Below are 20,723 nucleotides of genomic sequence, written 5' to 3'. Positions count from 1 at the left end.
CACAGTCTATACGCACGTGGCTATACAGGCTCCTTGGCTGTCATGCCATTTCCTCTAATAAGCCGTCTTATTCTAAAATTAATTCATAACACATGCAAAGAAAACTACAAATATCCATAATTGTAAGATTCTCAGGTGCTTTTCTCCTCCAGTTCCCCAGGTAGTTGTCTAGTAAACATGTTTCCTCCTTTAGCATCCAGTTTACATGATCCTGTGAGCCAGTCATTTAAAGATTAGTGCACGCTGAGTGAAGTATTCTACAGACCATACAGCTTTTTAAGTATTTCCTTTAAGCTCTTGCACACATATGTAAAAGAAAACAAATTAAAGATTATTTGCAGAGTTTGGCAATGAAAATGAGGTGTTAGTAGCATTTTGAGCTGGCAATAAATTTTATTTGACTGTTTTATTACTTCGGGGCAAAGGCAACTATTTCTTTTGGGGCGTCTTTTAGCAGCATGAGATTAGGGTTTACACTTCAATGCATGGAGAGTTTAGAAATAAATTCAGCATTTTGTAAATGATGGTGTATGTCAGATGTAAATACATGACAAAACTATATTTTGGTTGTTTTGCAACAACATGTCTTTCACATTTCTGAAAGGAACGAGCAAGCTATAATAAATCTTGCAAAACAAGGTCTGGTTCCCGGAGCGCTAAAACATTTTTACGTCTCGGCAGTTGAAAACAAGGCACATCTACGTAACTTCTGCAAGCAAACAAGAGTGTGCTCTGCATCGTCCACACAGCCCGTGTCAGCTCGGGCTGAGCTGAGGAAGACGTGAGGACAGCAGAGCGTAATGGCTGAGGCTCGGCAGAGCTAACATGGCTACGCAGCTTCCAGCTGGCTCAACACGCAGGCAGAGCAAGTAGGCATCTGCTGGGGAAGGAGGCAGGGCTGCCTCACATCTGCCTGCAAATGCTGCGTGGACTCGAAAACGAGTGGACATGGATTACTTATGATCATAAAGCGAGTCCGTCAAAACTGCCGAGCTTTAATTTGCTGAAAATTATCCCTTCGGCTCTGTCCTGCTCTACACCGTTCCCTACACGATCTGTCCTTTTCCACTTCAGAAAAATACTGCGATAGATGGAAACTGTTGTGACCATTTCCAGCCCCTATACAAATTGTTTTATTCATATAATTATTTTTAGTCCAAAAATAAGTCAAGAGACTGTAAGCAGATATTGAGAGACAAGGAAGGCTAAAGGAAGAACCTCCTGTTCCTCATTATTTTCTCTACCTCATGCCCAAGCCCTAGACCATCAAATTTACCTCTGTTCTCTGAACCAGCACAGAAGCTTGCACCATAACCAATGGTCCTGAGCCTTGCTACAGGTGACCAAACTGGCACCATTACACACCACACAGGCACCCCCAGCACAGTCTACAAAAGCCTTTTCTGGCCTTGGTCAGCTGGCCTATTTCACTGACTATATATATGTATATATATTACAATTCCCATCTCTATCCAACTGAAGTAAATCAGCTAATCATCATGTTAGGACTTCATCCTCTCCCTTTCAATAGTGTGCTCCTATCTCTCTCTTATCTCTTATTTAAAGCTTCCATTTATCTTCTATTTAAATATGCAGTCAAGGAAAGGCCAAATTTTCGTGCTGTGAGATGTATCTAACCATACTGGACATGTTATCTTTTTGTACAGTTTTTATCATGAATTTTCATACTTAGTGCACTGGAGGTTTATAATTAAGTTGCCACTGGGCTGTGTTACATCAATTGCTATATTGTGCCATTTTTGGAGGGTGGGAGTGAACACTTACCAGCTGCACTGGTCTACAAAGACTAATATCTTTTCATCCTTATACAATAGGATAGCAGGAGCTACAAAATAATATTAGATTAGAAACTTAAGGAGTCCAGAGTGGTTAAATTGAACAAATACAGGGAACACACTAAGGAAATGCACAGTCTTAGATAGCAAGGATACGGCTGGATTAATTGTAAGGGGAAAAAAGACATTGTGAAACTGTCAAGATAATTTAAATGATTTAGGAGCCAGCATCCCAAATTACAGAATAACCTAGGTACTTAGGGCCATCAGGATATTTGTGAATCCCTGGACTTCCTGTCCAGTGTCACTTCATGATGCTTTTCAACTAGTATTCTAATGCCTAAATCATAAAAATATAGGATTGGAAGAAAAACCTGAGACCAGTTGCCTGCATTAATGAGCACCCACGACAGACACTTATGCACAGATACAACAGGTTCCCAAACGCTTCTTGCCGTCCCATACAAAATACACAGATATGGCCACAGAGCTTTTCCTTGAGGTACATTTCAGTTCAAGAGCCTCACTGCCACCTCAGGTTCCTGCAGCACTGGGATATTCATGAAATAAAACTCCTAAGTTATTCCAGGAAGTTGACCCGACCATTTTACACAGGATATTAAATAGACCCCAGCTGTCTCCACTTAGAAGTGACTTAGTTCATATTTTTTATAAAGGCCCATTCAGCTGCCTTCTGAGTTATCACAGAATTGATGTGACTTTCTGGGAAGAGAAGTCAAAATCTCTGTTTTACCTACTTTTCATATAGGCATTTCTTGGGTTTAAAACATCACAACTGGTATCTATATATCCTGAAATAAAAATCTCTGTCTGTATTACAAAAATATTTCACTGAGAAATATCTGCCACCGAAGGCCATTTGGAAGAAATATACACAGTAGACCATTTTTGTTGCTAAACCCAGGAAGACACGGTAGTCTCCATTTCTATGAATGCCTGTACGATATATGGCTACTGATCTACACGCTGTGCATTCTCCCTGTTTCACTCCAGAAGACAGAAAGGTGATGTAAATTTAGGTTTTCCAAAGCCTTGCAAACGAACACTTTTTTAGGCTTGTGAAAATGTTGGTGATCAGTATGATAGAAAAGCCATAATCATGCCCATTCAGCAAATTGCAATTAACCTATTTCAAAAGCTCAACAGTCTTTTTAAAGAGAACCTCCATTAAAAAGCTGAAAAGATAATACTGCAATATTTTGGTATAAATGATGTATTCTGGGATAAATGAGTTCTGCAACTGCGTAAATAATGCCATTTAAAGCTGGCATTTTCATACTTGAAAGATGAGCGATCAAAGTGGATGTATATTTATAAGAATTTAAAAAATAATAAAAGGGTCAATATTCAAATGAGACACATAATCCCATCATCAAAATGCTACCTAAAATCTAAGAAATATATTTGTACTGCACACAGGAGGAAAAAAAAGCCATCTGTTTCAAAAATTAGTTCTGCTGCTTTTAAATATTGACATCCCCTGCTCAGTTGCTTGCTGGAGTGGACTGTGCCCCAGTTAGGTTAAGCCATTACATGTTTACTCTTTTGGATATTGCCTGGGCTCTTTGCCACTCACATCAGGCTCTATAATTTTTATTTACACTTTCCAGAATACATTTAATAAAATCTACTATTTTATTATGCTTAGGAGCGAGACAGCACTTTAGTTCCAAGTTTCAATTTTCAATGTCATGTAACTTTTTAAAAACAATTAGCTTTTGGGATGATTTGTTGTCTGGCTTGCCATCATTCCCTTTCAATTTTTTCTTTTAACTTCAAAAAAGAAAACTTCTCAGACATTTTTAAGGCACAGATTTAAAACTAACTGCAGTTCTACATGTCTAACAATCCTCATCCATGTTACAAAATAATAATTCTGAACTTCCTGGTAAAAATGCAGTAGAATCTTTCATGGTATTTCTTTGCCACATATACACACATATGCGATTACACGTAACCAAACAGCTTAACAGAGCAGCTTATAAATAAGGACAATTACTTTGTCTTAGCAGTTCCATAATAAAAAATAAATAAATCTGTTTTCAAGCTTTGAGACTCAAGCCATAAAAGAACTAGCTCCAACAGGCACTTGACAGAAAACATTTTTACCTGGTCAAAAACATCGAAGCAGAATCTGTTAGCGTAATAGGCTGATCTTAATTTTGCAAGCTATTACCTAGCAATGTGGGCTGGTGTGTTTTAGGTTTATGGAAAAATAAAACTTGAAATTCCAAAAAACTATTCCAACAGATAAAGGTATAGTATCACTGCTTTCCAAGAACCCAAGAAAGGTCTTGGATAATTTAGAGTGTAACACAGGTTAAACACCAGAATTTTTCAACTACTTGCAATTGTACAATCACATAATTTGCTCAAAAGGAATTTGAAGTAATTATGAAGGAAAATTATGTGTAGCATCAGAACGTTATTAATAATGAGGTAATTAGCCCACTTAGTGGCAAATCCCATACCAGACCAATACGGCAGAGTGAGAAAGAAGAAAATGGGAAAAACAAGAAAGAAAAATTGTATTTGAGAAGACTCTGAAACATGCCACAAGCCACTTGTGGGCTGGATTATTCCAACACACATCTTCAGCTACTCTTCCTCTTGTAAGAGATTAACAGCTTTTGACCAAAATGGCTTCTGTTGGAGCTTAAAGTTGTGTACAAGGTAACCAGGCAATGATGACCCATTCCAGCTACATCCTGTTCCCTTTAGTACTTTGATGCCAAGATCAAACTAGAAGCAGATTGTCTGAAGTCAGTACATTTCACAGAAACCTAACCTCTATTATTAGAAGTACATCATTTTTGTTAACTGATAAAAAAGCATCCTGTACAAACCGTTATCAACAATACATATACCAAACTTCAGTAAAAAATTAAGGTCCCCTGTAATACTTGCTTCTTATTTCTCCTCTAATTTGACAGTTCAAGTGTCCTCTGATTTCAATGCTAGATTTTTGATCCCCCACCCACAAAACAATTTCCTATTTGTTTTTGTAAATTCTCTTATTTGCTGTACAAAATCCCTACCCGTGTTTCCACTTTCCACCTTCAAACTTTTGACTGTCACGTATCTCATGTAGCTTCAGCAGGCTCCAGTTGGTGTCCACTCTGCGTGAGTCACCTGGACTCTGTGGTCAACATGAGAGAGCAAGGAGTTTCCAGACGGCAATTTATTCTGCTCCAGGGTAGGTACAGAGGCTGAGTAGGATGAATTACTCTCAGAAAGCACATTCACTCTCTGCACTCAGCATGGAGAGAATATGCATGACTAGGTTGGAGTATGCATTTAATATTTGGATGGTTAAAGTTAGACGTCCGCTCACAATTCTTACCTTGCTTTCCTGTTCTATTTTTTTTTTTTTTTTAATTTGTGGCTATGTGTACCTTGTGTGTTTCCAACATGATATACTGGAGCAGAGACGTGAAAAGGAAGGAGAAAGTTTGGTTCCTCCCTTCGATACCACCCACCCCTTTGCAGAAACACCAGAACCAAAGAGTTACATCTATGTTTAAAGTGTCTCGGTAGCACCCAGAAGAGGCTACAGATCCAAAGCAGTAGCTAGGATTTCCAGTAGCTGCACGGAGCATCACACCAGGGAGAGGTAAATGTCCTAACTGACAAAATGTGCAGCTACAGATCTTTATTCAAGTACCTGCCATGCAAAATCCATGCATTTTCATACCCTTTCTCTCAACTGTTGGATTTCTGCTTACCTTCTGTTTCTTAATCTCTTTGTTCTGAAGTCTATTGGTACTATAACAAGTTTGGGAATCATTCCTGTCCCCAGAATATCAGATTTAATTATTGTTGCTCCTGTGACTTTCTGCCTTGACTATAAGAATTTCTTAAACCAATTATTGTAAGTTGCTTCAGACTACACAGTGAGTGTTCTCTTCCTTGTACTCCAGGAACAGCTACTTCATTGAAGGAGTTTGTGAGTTTTGTCTTTAAACCTTGTCCTGTTTGTTCATTTTATTATGAACAGTCATTGAAATTGTCCTTTATTACTGCTTTAATAAACTTAAACTTCTTGAAGAATTATGAGCTCAACATTCTTTCACTGATCTAGAGGACATTTACGTTTGCTCCTTATGACGTAAGTTTTGTTTCTGTAGAACTAACTTGTCCACTCTGAACTTTGGGTTACTGGAAACCAAACAGTCTTTGATATGTATTTTCTTAAAAACATAGCAGTACCCTATTGGTTTGGGACATTCTATTATACTTAAAATGTCTTTTAAAGAGACTCCCTCATCAGTGTTATTCACCTATCTGGGTTTTATCTTTAGCCACAAATACTTTCATTTTCAATCAAATAGGTTACCTGACTGTCCTGTGCAACTCTCCTGCTATTGTACTGCTGTGGTCTGTTGGCTCTCCTACAGTTCAATTCCAAGTTCTTGGAATTCATATTTTTTCACTAGTGCATAAAGCTTTGCTTTTGGTTAACTGATGTCCCTGACAGATGTTTTAACTGGACCTAAGAAAATTAAAAAGCATTAAAAAACAAGGAGAGAAAAAACAAACAATAAGCAGCACAGACGCAAATAGTGCCAGTCAACTCTCTACCTTTTTTTAAATGAAGTTACAAACATAAAGGCAATGTGATGAATGGGACTCAGCGCAATGAAGAAATACAGGTATTCATTTCTCAAGAAGTACTGACTTGTCCAGGCCCTTCCAAGAATGCCGAGCCTAATGAGATATTTAATGCTGATTTACAGACTCGAGTCATTGATTCAAACCCATCGAGTTACGGGTATTATTACTTTGAACAAAACTTGTTGCTCAGCAGTTTACATAAGGCAGAGACAAACAGTAAGGCAACAAATTGATTAGAGATGTCTAAGAGGAAACCACAAAGATTGGTGGGTAGGCCTATCTCCATTATTGATCTAGAAGGTTATCTAAGGATAAACAACACACTAATTAAAATTGCAGATGCTGTTCAATCGCTATGTCATAAAGATGACAAATGTAAACAAAGTGTGATGCTAGATAAAATTAGCAAAACGAGACTCACTTTATGACCTACTGAGAAAATAGCTGAGAAAAATAATGCAGGGCTTTAACTTTCGCTGTCTGGAAGAAACACAGAAATCAATATTAAAGGCTCTGGTGCTGTGCTAGCTAGTAACAAGCTAGACATAAACTTTCAATGCAATGTACAGCAATCAGAAAGCAGACAGAATTGTAGATAGAGAAGCATTTCCTCTTGAAGTAAGGAAATGTACATAGCATTTAAATGACTGTATCTGCAATGTAACCTGGAGTTCTGGTCTAAGTGCAACATTGTAAAAATTGCTTAGGTGACCACCCAGAGATAGGAATCAAGTATTTCAGAATGTACATACAAGGGCAGAGGAAATTGTCTGTGGTCCTCCAAGGGAATGTCACTAGGAGGAGTGAAACAGACCAAGAGAAACTCTCTGAGCCTGTATAAGTGAAAAAAACTCCTAATGAAACAATTCTTTTTATACCGCAGGACAGTTTGATAAAATCCATAGTTGTGACTTCTAAAATCTGATCAGTAAAGTCTCAAATGTGCATACTTGGTGGGACACCTCTGCACAGACTTCCTGTCCTAATATATATTTGTTCATTTTAGCATTAGGAATTTATCATTTGAACAACCAGAGCTGGTGTAAATTAACTTCACCTGCAGAAACTCAATCCTGAAATTTATAACTGCCTTTTTGAGTTGGCTGTAAGATGTGGATGCAATTCTCCCATTGCTGCTGAACATTAGGCTGCTCATATGGATGAACATTTAACTATGTACCTTTTTTTTTTTTTTCAGAACATAAACACAAGAATAACCTGAGAATGTTCCTTTAACTGTAAGCTTCTGATTAACATATTCTGTATATGATGATCTACTACTGCTTAGTCAGAGCACTTAAAGATCATAATCCTCTTTTCTGGAGAATGCCATCCAGCTATAATTTATTAAAGGGCTGTCATTTCTTATGAGACACATTGATATCCTAGACAGCCACAAGGGTTTTTCTAGGAAAATGATTTGATCACCACTGAGGGCAACTGAAAAGCAAAAAATCATGTATAATACAGAATACTGTAAGTCTGAATAATCTAACTTAATCTTTAACATGCAACATGCACACACACAAAAAATATCACAATGTATTTTTATCATGAGATGAGTAAAACCCAAAGCCCAAAGAATGACAGACAGGAGGAATCTTGTTAAGATTTAATAGAAGAGATACAATTTAGTTATGAGAAATCCACCATATTTTGCATGTTGGATTTTATTATAGCTTTACTCAGAATACTGTTGCTAGGGATTTTTAAGTTTGCTGTAAATAGAAGACTTTCATATCCTATATCTGTTTTTAATATCACGTGTTGTTTATTTTATTTTATTTTATTTTATTTTATTTTATTTTTAAATGTATGACTATGCATTCTAGCCAGCTAAAGATTTTCAATTTCTGTAGAAACATTCAAAGTCCCTTGTCATAATAAGTAAATGTTAAATGCAATATTCACTGGCTGCACAACCCTCCTTTTTCATGAGGAAGGGGCAGAGTGGGCAAAGCCCTCTAGGTTTGTTTCATTTCAGTGTTAGCTGTGTATCCAAACTGGTACTCCCCCAAACATCTAAGTACCGCCAGTACATTCCCAACTCCTACTGCCAAGTTAAAATGAAAACGGTCTTAGTTCAGAAATGATTGAGGTGGTTTGCTCTAATCAAATTAAACCAGCCAAATGTTCTTTTCAAAGGTAACTGTCTACTCTGCAGCTGTATGCAAAATACCACATCAAATGTGAAAAAAAAAATAGTGATAGAATTCTATCCTTACAGTAGAGCGCTGGCTCCACAGATGAAGAGAAACAAAAGCATCAGTGCAGCTAGGAATTACATTCACAGAAAGCTCCCAGAAATATGCTCACTTGAGAAACAATGAACAAAGTACTGAAATTTCCAGTTTATAATTAAATGATTTCAGAGAGAAGGGAATTCTCTGAAATTGTTAAACAGCAACCGCCACCTTGGGTGATTTATTGTAGTGACCATGCTTCAAACAGATATTAAATGCCTAGCCAAAACTTCACATGAGAGAGAAAAAACACCACATAGACTTTTCCATCCTATTTCTCACTTCCTTTCTCTGTCTCTATCACAACACGTAACATTTTGTACTGACTAATGTTGCAAAAGCCCAAACTTGATAGGTTTCATTTAAACTCAGTATGATTCATCTTTGTTAAAACTGAGTTTTCAGTCACTAAATATGGGAAATTCCTGCAAAGATCAATTCATATCTGAATTATTTTTTATTTTGTTTTGCTTAGAGAAGATCAGTTACCTGTTAGTGATCATCCAGAGTGATATTAGTGTTCATACGAATGCTTTTAAAACAGTATGTGACATTTTGCTGTTTGCAAATTGTTTTCTAGGTGTGTCATGGGAAATCCACCCCAAGGCAACTCTACCAATACCAGCAAATTGGCATATTCCAGTACATTCTGTATTTACGTATCTGAAAACATCACCTGGTCCTAAAATTATGTGAGATGCTTCTTAGTGTAGAGATCCATCTTGTTCTAAAACCCTAAAAATACATCTGAAGCATAATATAGAAGTTTCTTGTTACTCATATAGTACCTTCTTCATTCTGCCCATAGCTGACTTGTTAAAATTTTAAGGCCTGATTTTAAAAAGATTATTTAAAGGAATATTTCCTTGTGAACATTTTCTAAGGATGGAACAAATTTTCCAAGGATATGGGTAAATAAATAAACAGGAAAATTAATACAAAAGTTTGCATGCAATTGGTATTTTGAAACAGTTATGGAAGTCTACTGTCACATTTCCACTCTTTGATGACCTTCTCATCTAAACCCTCCCGAGAGAGGTTTCCCAAATGGAAAACATCAAAGTCCGTTATGTCACACCCCTTGGAAAATTCCAAAGCAGCTTGCTTATTAGTAACATGCTTTAGAGTTTAAAGATAGAGCTGTTAAATGCACTTGCACTTTAAAATATTTTTTTCAGAATATATGAAAAATACATGTAGAACTGATATATGAAGAGAAATTTCCTCTCTTTTGAATGAAAACATGTAGCTTGGTGACTTTTGTATACAGGCACAGTTATCTTATGATCATTTGTTAGATCATTAAGAATCCACTTGTTCAGCAAAACTGGAAAACAACTAGATTTCATACACAGCGTAAAACCCAAATGCTCTAATATACAGCTGCAATGTTTTGGAAGGTACAGCAACTTCTATGTTACTTTGAGTTATGAAGTTTTGTAAAACAATTTTAAAACTTCAGAGCAGAATTAAGTCAACTAAGAATTACTAAGCAACTCAAAGACAAATAACTTAAGCACTTGATGCCAAATTCATGTTGCTGTACAAAACATCTCTGCTGTTTCAGGATAATTATGTTATTTATTCTGCATGACTTTTTTTAACTTCCAAGAGAAAAAAAATCTCTAGAAATAATGCAGTATATGAAGAAGAATCAATAGGTATGACTTGTATTCTTATGCATACTGTCCCAGTCACCGCTTTGTGCCTGAACTCTATCCAGAAAAGCATTTTAATAATCAGTGCATATTTAATATCATATCTTTTTCTATTTGATAGTGTACTTACATATCTGTTAAACTTTGAACAATTACTTAAATCCCACTGGGAGTACCTGAGTGACTCACTTGGTACTTTGCTAAGTCACAGCCGACAGCCTACTCTCCTTCAAACGTCGGGAAAGGGCTCACTACTTGCACCCTCTTCCACATTTCAGCAGGCACCAGGGTATCACGACACAAACCTGAAAGTCCCAGGCAATCTACCTGGCCCCTGTTGTGGCCAGCACTGACTCCTGGACCCCACTCCAGGAACCCAGGGGATGGATGCCTCTATCTGGCGATAGCAGGCTGGCACCAGCAGCGGTTTTGGTGAGGTGCGATGGTTTTTCATCCTGGGCAGGACCCAGCAAGACTAGGTCTCCAGGAACATTACAGATACAACCCTCCACTGATTTAGAGAAGGAAGGGAGCGCTGTACGTAATCTAAAATGACTAACATTTACTCACACAAAGACTGGAAACATGTTTTTTATAAAAAGCTTAGATTCAGAGTAAGATAAAATACTTTTTGAAGAAAGCTTGTATTCACTCCAGAGAATTTCCTAAGGCTTAAAAGGCTCTTCCATATTCAACCCTTCCTTCCTGACATGCTCTTATCTTGTCCTGTTTCTGGAAGGCCATGTGTTCAAACTAAATCATCACATCCATTACTAATAAACAATTCATATAGACAGGAAGAATATCACTGATTTTCCCTTATTCTGTGTACTGTAGGGCTGCAAACAGATGATGACAGGCCAGCATTCATGTGCAGCCGTTTCACAATGTCCTCTGCCAATTTAAGAAACTTCTCCAAATCCTACCTCCTGTCAAACCCTGTTCAGTATCAGCCACATTGTTCCCCTTGCCCTCTTGCCATCGGAGAAGCCCTTTCCCCGGGTGAGCCGTCCCTCTGTCTCCAGCACTGTCGCGGTGTCCTCCTCGCTGGGTCAGGACAGTGCAGGGACATCTCTGGCTGCTCTCTAGCCTGGAAATGTCTCTCTCTCGCCAAGGCATTTCCCGTCTTCTCATCTTGCCTTGAAGACCATCCTGTTTGTGTTAGTCTAAAACTGAACTGAGGCTCATTCAGTTTTTCCTTCCCATTACTCATCCACCTCAGTTGAGACTAATCTGCTGCATTAATTCCTTTAACCTTGGCAATTTCTAAGTTTCCAGTTCTGTTTCTTTTGCTTCACCCCATCTCTGCATCTTATTTTACTCTTTCTGCATGCAAGATAAACCCTGTACCTAGCAATGTGAAAGTATCCACTTCTTTCTATCCTCAGGGCTGTCAGATGCCATAGGAGTGGTACTACACAAAAATAAATTGTATTGCATGCTGTTGATCTGTAGGAATGATGTCATATACTAAAAGTTTAACATTAGCTTGGCAGAAAAAGGAAGTAAGGAAGGAAGCAGAATTCACTGGAGACAAACATCCCCTAAAATAGAAATATTACACTTCACGGGATGAAACATCTCAATGATTTTGAGAACATCATCCTTTCAACTTCTTAACAGCATGGTAATAAAGCCAGCAGCCAATATCAGCATTACCATAAACTGCAAAAAGAAACAAAATTAACTACTGAATTTTGAAATTCCTCTCCCACTGTATGTTCCGGTATGATTTCAGTTTGACAAACAAAACAAGCAAAACAACTACAAGTTCAAATTGCCTTGCAAAAGCTTGGCTATGCATCGATGACTTCTTTCAGGTACGTTCTGAATGCTCTCTGCATCAGGTTAGATGGGGAATTTTAAGACACTGTTATGAAAAAGACACCTCCTATATTAGTATAATGCAATTTTAAGCACCAAGCCATTGCACACTTCTGGGAACATTGAGCAAGGTCAAGTGATGGTCTTTACATCTGGGCAAACAGGGATGGGGGTGTCAGGCATGCACCAGCCTTGTCCCTCCATGCTCATGTGTCCTTGCCAAGGGAAGCAGCCGATGGGCTCCATAAAGCACTCAAGTGCAAACCAAGAGGTAAGAGGCATGGACCATGGACTGCAAACGTCAAGAAAAAGCAACATGATGGTATTGCTGCACCACAGAGTGCTGTCTACACTGTCATTTATATTTCATTGGATGTAAAACAACATAAAAATTTGAACACGGGATAATTGTCCAATTACTCATAATTATCGGGTTTCCCACACACTTATCCATGTACTAAAAAGTCTGAGGAATGAAGTTACAGTCCCAGCTAGGTGGATCATTCTGTTGAACATAAATCAATTATCTGGGCCACCTATTCTGCAAGTTAACAGAAAGGAGAGAAATAAGATTTTGAATTCCTTCCTTATTATACAGCAATTGCGATCCTGAATGGCAAGATTTCTGACACTTACATTTGACATAACAGACCAGATTAGATTATATTCTAATAGACTATATTCAATATAGTTTTGGTTGTTTTGAAATAGAAGACTTACTAACCCACAGAAATACCAAGTTAGATTTATCAAAAAAAAGAATAAAATAACCAAGAAGCAAAAACCATACAGCTTTGCAGGTTTGCTCTATTTGCTTATGGTTTAAAACTATTAAAACTGTTAAATATATGTGTGTGCGTGTGTTAGAAAATGAGCACTGCAAGAATTACAGTATTCTGTCTTGTATACCACCTTCCTAGGGTGCAAATTCATGGTTTGACGAATGATTAACATTAGGGGAAAATTATTCATCTGATTACCAGCAGGAGAGATATAAAACGAACACAATATATTACTGGATTTAGCAATATAATCACAAGAAAAAAATCTACAGATATATTACAGCAGGGAATACTCCCAGTTTTACACACAGGAATTTCCTGAATCTAATATGTCATTTATTCCTGGCAAAGCCTGTCCTTTGTCTACGTATATTTCATTTCTTCCCAAACAGAACAGAACTAAGCTACATAAGCGCCGGACCAATTTTTGCCAGACTTAACTACTGTATACAGTAAGGTTTTAATAAAGCATTACATCTTCCCATCTGAAAGGTGAGCTAGAGGAGCACCTTAATCATTCTCCTGGTTAGTAGGGACATTTCATGCAACATTCCTCATTTTAGAACAATTCACACAACCGTTTACTCTTGAAGAGTGGCTATTTTTTGCTTTGTTTTGTGAAGGTAAATGGAATAGCCTAAGGTGTCCTGACCTTTCTACAAGGGCAAATGTGAACAGGAGAATATTTTAAGTGCAAAGCGATCATCCTTTTTACTGTATTTTTACCATGCCTTTCTGTATGCTATTTTTGACAGTCTTTCAAAAATTTTGGTCAGTCCACCAGGCCTTATTCACTTTACAGTTAACAGTCCAGAGACTTAGACTACCATCACTTTTCTGCTGAAGATTAGACTTCCTTTCACTTCTCATCTCGCACCTCTTTCTGCTTTATTCTGCCATCAAGTCTTATCTAACTTCATTATCTAATTCCTGTAAAAGCAACTGTGCTGTGACAAATGCATCACCGCATGGTATGAATATGGAAACAAGAGACTTGGATAGAAGGGACGAGGAACAAAACCTCTCATAATTAGCAAGAAGTAGCATGGAAAAATATGACAATTTTTTTTGTTTAAAATTATTCTATGCTATTTAGACATTTCTACTTTATGGAGAAAATTCCTTTCCATCCCCAGTGCCAAGCACTAGAAACCAGTTTTGACACTAAGCACTTCTCAGGATTTTAAAGGAAGGGACTCTAAGGCTGCCATGCCAATCCCAGGCTGCAGTCGCTCAGCTGGTCCTGTGTCGAGGCTCCGTGACCAACAAAACCATGGAGCTACATCTTTACCTAGCAAGTGCTGGGTCTTCTCCTTCCCAAACCGTTCTTCACGTTCAGCACCACTTCACGCAGACAGAACAGCTCTGGGCTGAGCTCCTTATGGTCTTCCCTGGCTAGCCCAACCCTACCATCTGCATTGGGCATGACAAGACGTGGCCTGTGGCTTCTGCTGCTGCTGTCAGCTGATGCCAGAGCACCACAACCACGCTTGCTCAGCAGCACAGGTCATATGCGGCTCAACTGCATGCAGTGTGTCTAAATTTTGACTCACAGAATGACTGTTGGTTTGCATTGAACGACTCATGGATCACACACGCCTTACTCAGAGATAACAGATTTGACATGAGATTTGCATTGCTCACTCATTTGTCTCGGGCTACTTGCCTGTAAAATTCAGAAGATAGCTAGATGTCCCCTTCGCAAAAAATCTGACCTCAAATATTTGCGTGGCTATCCCAGTGCTCTGAAAATGTTGTACCTTCTAATCCAGTATGCAGACAATGCATTTGCCGTTATTTTTACTTACTAACCTGGCCACGATACCAGTTTCCAGACTGCATGCACAAACAATGAACATTTTTGTGAGCAAAATATGTTCCGACATTTAGTACCGCTAGGTCAGCTGCATAAAACTGCAGATCTTCATTTATAGTATTTCCTTCTCTGAATATATTTACATAACATAAAAATAGACCTTTAATCTCAGTAGATTACAAACTCTTCTACCATCTTCTGTAATGGAACTGAGGCATTCAAGTATTTTCAAATAATCTCTCATTACAAGGACACGATTTCAACCACTCCAAAGTGCTACTCAGAGCTTCATCTGCTCTACAGATTAAAAATATGCACAACAGAGGTGACTTTTAAAATAGCATTCCTCCTGTTTCAGAAGAGTGTTTGAAACTGCTTCTTACATTCCCCTGCTTGTTTGTGGAAGTAGGTGTGCAGCCAATGTCCCAAACACCCCGACACATCACATCCCGAGCCCTTGTGTCTGAAATGCGACTTGGGGCAAAAGCCAATTATTCCCAAACAAAGGCTTATGATTTTCAAGTATGTAAATGTCTAAACCTGGGCACCTAAACCCATACTTACTCACCAAAATTATTGAACTGGATTTCAGAGATTTTAGGAACTCTCAATTATCTCTATTGCCAAGAAAGGAGATTGGGTGTGCTCCTCTGTAAACCAAGTCACCTGATTCAGTGACCAGATGTGATATGTTGCCCACACTTGGATGCACCCACTTTTGAAATTTATGCCCCTGGCATCACTAGGTGCCAGCCAGAATAATGGTTATTGACCAAACTGGCTGCTGGAGGTTTCCAGCTACAGCAAGGTGAGAGCTCGTGGCAGGGCCAGCCTTAACACTGGGCGAACCTGCCCAAGAACACGGGGCATTTATTCAGGGTTATGCTACCAGCAGGAGGGAAATCCTGCTGTCATTGTCACCGTTTTGAGAGTAAGGCCTGCCTTTTGTCCTTCCGCACTCTTGGTAGCACCATCAGCAGCACTTGGTGAAATTACTAACAGTCAGACAGCATTCAGTTGTGAGGCCTCCTGAAAGCTTGAAGTCTTAGGCCCTTGCGTCTCTTTAATGTAATAATCAACAACCTCCATAAAAGCATCTAAAAAGGTGAAACGCACAATCCACTAACACTCTCATAATCATTGCCGTTTTGATAATGAATAGGGCTGCTAAAGATCAGCTGCAGCTGGCAGAGCTAATACCTGGGACAAAAAGAGTCGTTGGTTTTTTCATTCTCCCTCACGCCTGAGGAAATAGTGTATGTGTGGCTCCTTGCCCATCCACCCAAGCACTTAAGTCACACACCTATGCCTCTGGAGATGGGTGTTTGTGTGTGTGGGAGGCAATGCACAGGGATGAGGTGAGGTCTGGCAGGCAGCACCACGGCCTGCTGAAACCTCAAACCGCACGTCGTGTACACGTCTGAGCGCTCGCTCCATCCACAAACCCAAACTGGTGCCCAGTCCATGTATGTACCCCAACTCGCCTCACGCACACAGCGACACGGGGACCCCGCTGGGCAGGCCGCATGCCCCGCTCCCTCACCTGACCACGTTGGGGTGCTCGAACGTCTCCAGGTGCCTCAGAACTGCCACCTCTCGGATGGTGGACAGCGGCATCCCCTCCTCGCTGGTCTGCACCCGCACCCGCTTCAGCGCCACGAAGCGGCCTCCGTTCTTCAAGTCCCGGGCTTTGAACACCTTCCCGTAGGCTCCTTCACCGATCTCGGCCACACACTCATACTGCTGGTCAGCCAGGTTTGTGCTGTCCTTATCCATGCTGCCGCTGCTCCTCTTCCTCCCGTGCCCAGGGTGCCTCGGGGCGGCCCTCCGTCCCTGCTGGCTTTCTGAAGGCTAGCACTTGGCTCACGCTGCGGGTCTGCCACGCACCTGGTAGCCCTGCCACGTGGGCAGGAGGAAGGTCTCGGCCCCTCGGTCCTGTTCCTCTGCTGCACGGACCCCGACGTGCCTCCTCTTGCGGCTGCCAGAAATTATCATGCAGTCTTTGGGAGCATTGTCTGGGTGAGGCCAGTTAGATCTGGAGGAGCAACCAAGCAACAAAGGGGAGTTAGTGTTGCCGTTGTGCTTTAGTTTACCTCATCACTTCACACGGTTTAAAAACAGACAAAATTAAGCTAATGAAGTAGACAACTACATGCACAGCAAAAAACGTGGTGCAAAGGAAGATGTGAACCACCAGGCTGCCAAGGGGCTGACATCGCTGCACGGCTGATACTATGCTGGGTAGTTATCGTGCTCTGCCCAGAAAGCTACAACGCACAGCCACAGAGCAACCACGTGCTCTGGGATTTTCCTGAGCAAAGGGTTGAATGCGGCCCTGGGGGACACCGAGGAGGTGGATGGCAGAGTTACCTACACACATGTGACAGCAAGCTATGTCCAGCAGCGTATGGCAGGAATGTGGGACTCCAAGGTTTCTTGGACATCGCATAGAGGAGTCCTTGAAATACATCCCGTGCCATGTAACTGTGACTTATTGTAAGTGATAGCCCTGAGAGGTTCCAGCCTTGATCTGCTCTCCGCTGTGCTAAGCACCGCATGAAGACATTGCAAGAGACAAGTTCCTGCCTCGTGGGAGGAGAAATACGTACATATATAACATGATACTAATATGTTTCCGAGCATTGTATGCTACGGTACATTCATGAAACTTGTGATCACGCAAGGGATTTAGCTGTGGATGCTGCTGCCATGGGACACACGAGTGGCAGTTCCTTGCTGATCGCTGTGGGGCTGGGTGCGTGATGGAAGATGGTCTTCAGGAACAGCATGGTCTCATGGTCTGCTGCCTAGTGCACGAGGCGGGAGGGCAGAACCGCTTCCCTCTGCATCCAGATTCATCCACGCATCTACACCACGACTGGGGGCAAACCCTCTCCCCTCACAGCAGCTCCATGTCAGCGCTCTCCTTTATTCCTTGCCCCTTTTTAATATATTTATATCAGCACTTTGAGGGCTGCAACCCTCCCCTACACCCTATTTTACCGTGCTAGGATCAAAGTCCCCCGGACACTTCAGCCGGCCATCCCCTACCTTGAACCCACAGCTATTTTCGCTCATTTTTTTCACCTTCACGCCGATCTTGCACATTTCAGAAGCCACCGAGCACTAACCCAGGACAGCCCCCCGTGCCCTCCTCCGCACCCTGCGGCGTGCCCTGCCCCGCGGCCTCCGGAGCACCCCCGCTCCCCGGGCGCTGCCCCCCGGCGAGGGGACACCTGCCCGCGACCCCCGGCCCCCGGCCCCGGCCCGGCCGCGCCCCGCCGCCGCCACGAGGCGCCCCCCGGCGGCGGGCACCGCGTCGCGCGTGTGCGTGGCCGCGGGGGCGGCGGGCCTGGCTCCGGGCGGCCGCGGAGCCCGCTGCAAAGTTACCGCTCGTGTCCCCCCCCACGGAGGGGCCCCCCGCCTCACCTCCGTCCCCTTCCCCTGCTCCGCACCCCCCGGCCGCGACACGCAGCTCGCCCTCCGCGGCCGCCCCACACGCGGCGGGGACACGCGGGGGAGCCGCGTCCCCACGCTTCCCTCCCCCCTCCCCGGGGGAGAGGGCTGCGCTTCTCGGGGGGGGGACAAGGGGACCCCCCCACACCCCGGCTCCCCGGGTGGGCAGCCCCCCGTCCCCGCCGGCCCCCCCACACCGGCCCCCTTGGGGGGGAGAGAGGGGGGTTTGGCGACCCACGGTCCCCGAAAGGAGGCGTCCGTGGGGGGGCGAGGGGGGGCGCGGCGTGGGGGCCGGGGCGCCGGGCCGGCCGTGCGGAGCACATGGGCGCCCCGCGTTACCTGCTGTGCGCCACGGCCGCCTCCACCGCCACCAGCTCCCCAAATAATCCTCAGCCCTTGTGGGGGGGGGGGGGGGGGGTTGGAAGGGGGTGGCTGGGAAGGGAGGGGGTGAGTCCTCCCTAAAACAAACCTCCCATTGAGCGAGGCGGGGTGGAGAGCCGGCCCGGGGTCTGCCCCTTCACATGGCGATGTCTCCGGCAGGTCCCGGCAGCGGCCGCCCGGGCCACACAGGTAGCTGCTGCTGCTGCTGCTGCTGCTCCTGCCGCTGCTGCTGCTGCTGGTGTTGCTGCTGCTGCTGCTGCTGCTGCTCCGCCGCCCGGCCGCCCTCGGCTCGCATCCTCCCGCCGCCGCCGGGCTGCACCTTGGCGCAGAAGGCAGCTCCCACTCGTCCCCCAGCCCTCTCCTCCCGCCCCCACGCTGCTCGGGGAAAACGAAAACGCCGAAGAAAAAAAAAAAAAAAAAAATTAAAAAATAAACGCGGCCGGCGGCCCCCGGGGAGCCGCCGCCGCTGCTGCGACGCGCCCGCAGCCGCCCCGCCGCGGGGCTCGGGCACCGGCCTCGGGCTGCCGTGCCCCGGCTGCGCTGCTCGCCCCGCTCGCTCTGCCGGCCTCTGCTCAGCCTGCGAGCATAGCGGCAGCTTGCTTTTTTTTTTTTTTTTTTTTTCCCTTTCCCCTCTCCTCAACTTTTTTTTTTTTTTTTTTTCCCTTGCTTTCCCACGCTGGCTGAATGTGACTTGACCCCGTTTCAAAAAAAGTTTGACATAGTGCTTCAACATTTCCGCATTCCTCCCCGACTACAAAGGCTGCAGCCGCCTCCTTCTGCTTTCTGTCTCTGCTCTCTGTCTTCACACTCAATGAAATCCTTCATGTGCCTCTGCCAAAGGCGGCCGCATACCGCAAGGGTCGCCGCGAGCGCCGCGGCCGGGCCCGGCCCCGAGCGAGGCGCCCCGGGGGGTCCCGGCCCGGCCCCGCCGTGCTCGGCGCTGCGCGGCACCGCTCGGTGCCTCCCTCTCGCTCCTCGGGCTCGGCGGCGCTGGGACAGAATTACCCTTCCCGGTGGCTTTTTTTTTGTGCCCCCACCCCTTCCCGAGAATAACCTCTGTATTATTATTATTATTTTTTTTTTGCCCTGGGGAAAACCCGACTTTTTATATTTTTATATTTTTATTTTTTTAATTTTTTTATCCACGGGGCTAGGGAAGGAAAGCAGCAGCCACGAATGGTTTCGGGAAACACCACGAAAGATTCCCCCCCCCCATCTCCCAACGCCGCCCGCCGAGGCGAGGTCCTTGCCCCCGGAGACGCCGGGGCAGGGGGCGGCGGGGGGGGGGCTCCGAGCACGCCGCCGGCTCTGCTGCGGGGAGCTTTGTGCGGAGCTGCTTCCTACAAATAGTGCAATTCACCGCAGGAAATAAAAAAAAAATAAAAAAATTAAATCACAAAACAGATGCCAGTCTACTCCGTCTGCATGGGGGGGGGTCTCGGGCTGAACGCACATGTGGGGAGCCTAATTCCCGGCTGGTACCTCCCTGCACATCCTTCTCGGGACCTCAGGGGTGGCCATCCCCCAGCTCCGGAGTCAGCCTTTACGGTGGTTTAACTGGGAGAGAGTGAGCCACATCGCCTCTTACAATGGGAATTGTAATTTCACTAAGTGGGTTTATAACTCGAAAGTGTGTGTTGAGGGCTTGGTATCGTACACCATACAGTTTAGAGATCGAGAAACTAAAAAATAATAGATCTAGTACTGTACAAACAAAAAGAATTCATAGCAGAAAGAAGCATGTAATTACTCAGTCTGGATTCTCAGTGCTGGCAAACACGTATGAAATCACAGAGCTTACATGAAACATGCTGCTCTGGCTCCGAACCCTTCTCAGCTCCTGGAACCCTCAGCTCCTGGTGCCCTTCTGCCCCTGGAGGTTCAGAAAGAGCACCGGGGAGAGGCGAGGGGCAGGTGGCTGGGAGCAGGAGGGGACCCTCCTCCGAGTGCCCCTGGGGAAAAAAGGGAGCGGGAGCCATGGGCACCTCCAAGGAAAAGGCCAGTGCCACGTGGGGGCTTGCAGAAGACCAGGCATACTTCACAAGAGCTTAATTTATGCTCAGAATGTATTTTGTTTAAAATCACAGAAATTCCGCAACGACTTCCGAAGTCCGTGACTTATCAGAAAAAGA

General features: G+C 43.4%; 1 protein-coding gene across 2 annotated transcripts in view; it reads right to left on the bottom strand.

Annotated features, from left to right (window-relative positions):
- The window catches only part of CDK6 (cyclin dependent kinase 6), a 143,203-nt gene extending 123,629 nt beyond the window's left edge, over positions 1-19,574 (bottom strand). Inside the window, exons 1-2 of one of the 2 annotated variants that reach the window (XM_083826929.1) lie at positions 18,680-19,574; positions 16,298-16,789 (exon numbers count right to left, since the gene is read on the bottom strand). In XM_083826929.1, coding sequence (XP_083683055.1) covers positions 16,298-16,530 — 233 coding nt within the window. In that variant the 5' untranslated portion in view covers positions 16,531-16,789; positions 18,680-19,574. Of the gene's footprint in view, positions 1-16,297; positions 16,790-18,549; positions 18,659-18,679 lie in introns of those variants that run through there. The other variant, XM_083826930.1, reaches the window with a different exon arrangement.
- Positions 19,575-20,723: the final 1,149 nt, after the last annotated feature.

The sequence above is a fragment of the Anser anser genome, assembly GCF_964211835.1.
Source record: "Anser anser genome assembly, chromosome: 2".
In the NCBI taxonomy this organism is placed as follows: Eukaryota; Metazoa; Chordata; class Aves; order Anseriformes; family Anatidae; genus Anser; species Anser anser.
This window is presented reverse-complemented; position numbering and strand designations above follow the sequence as displayed.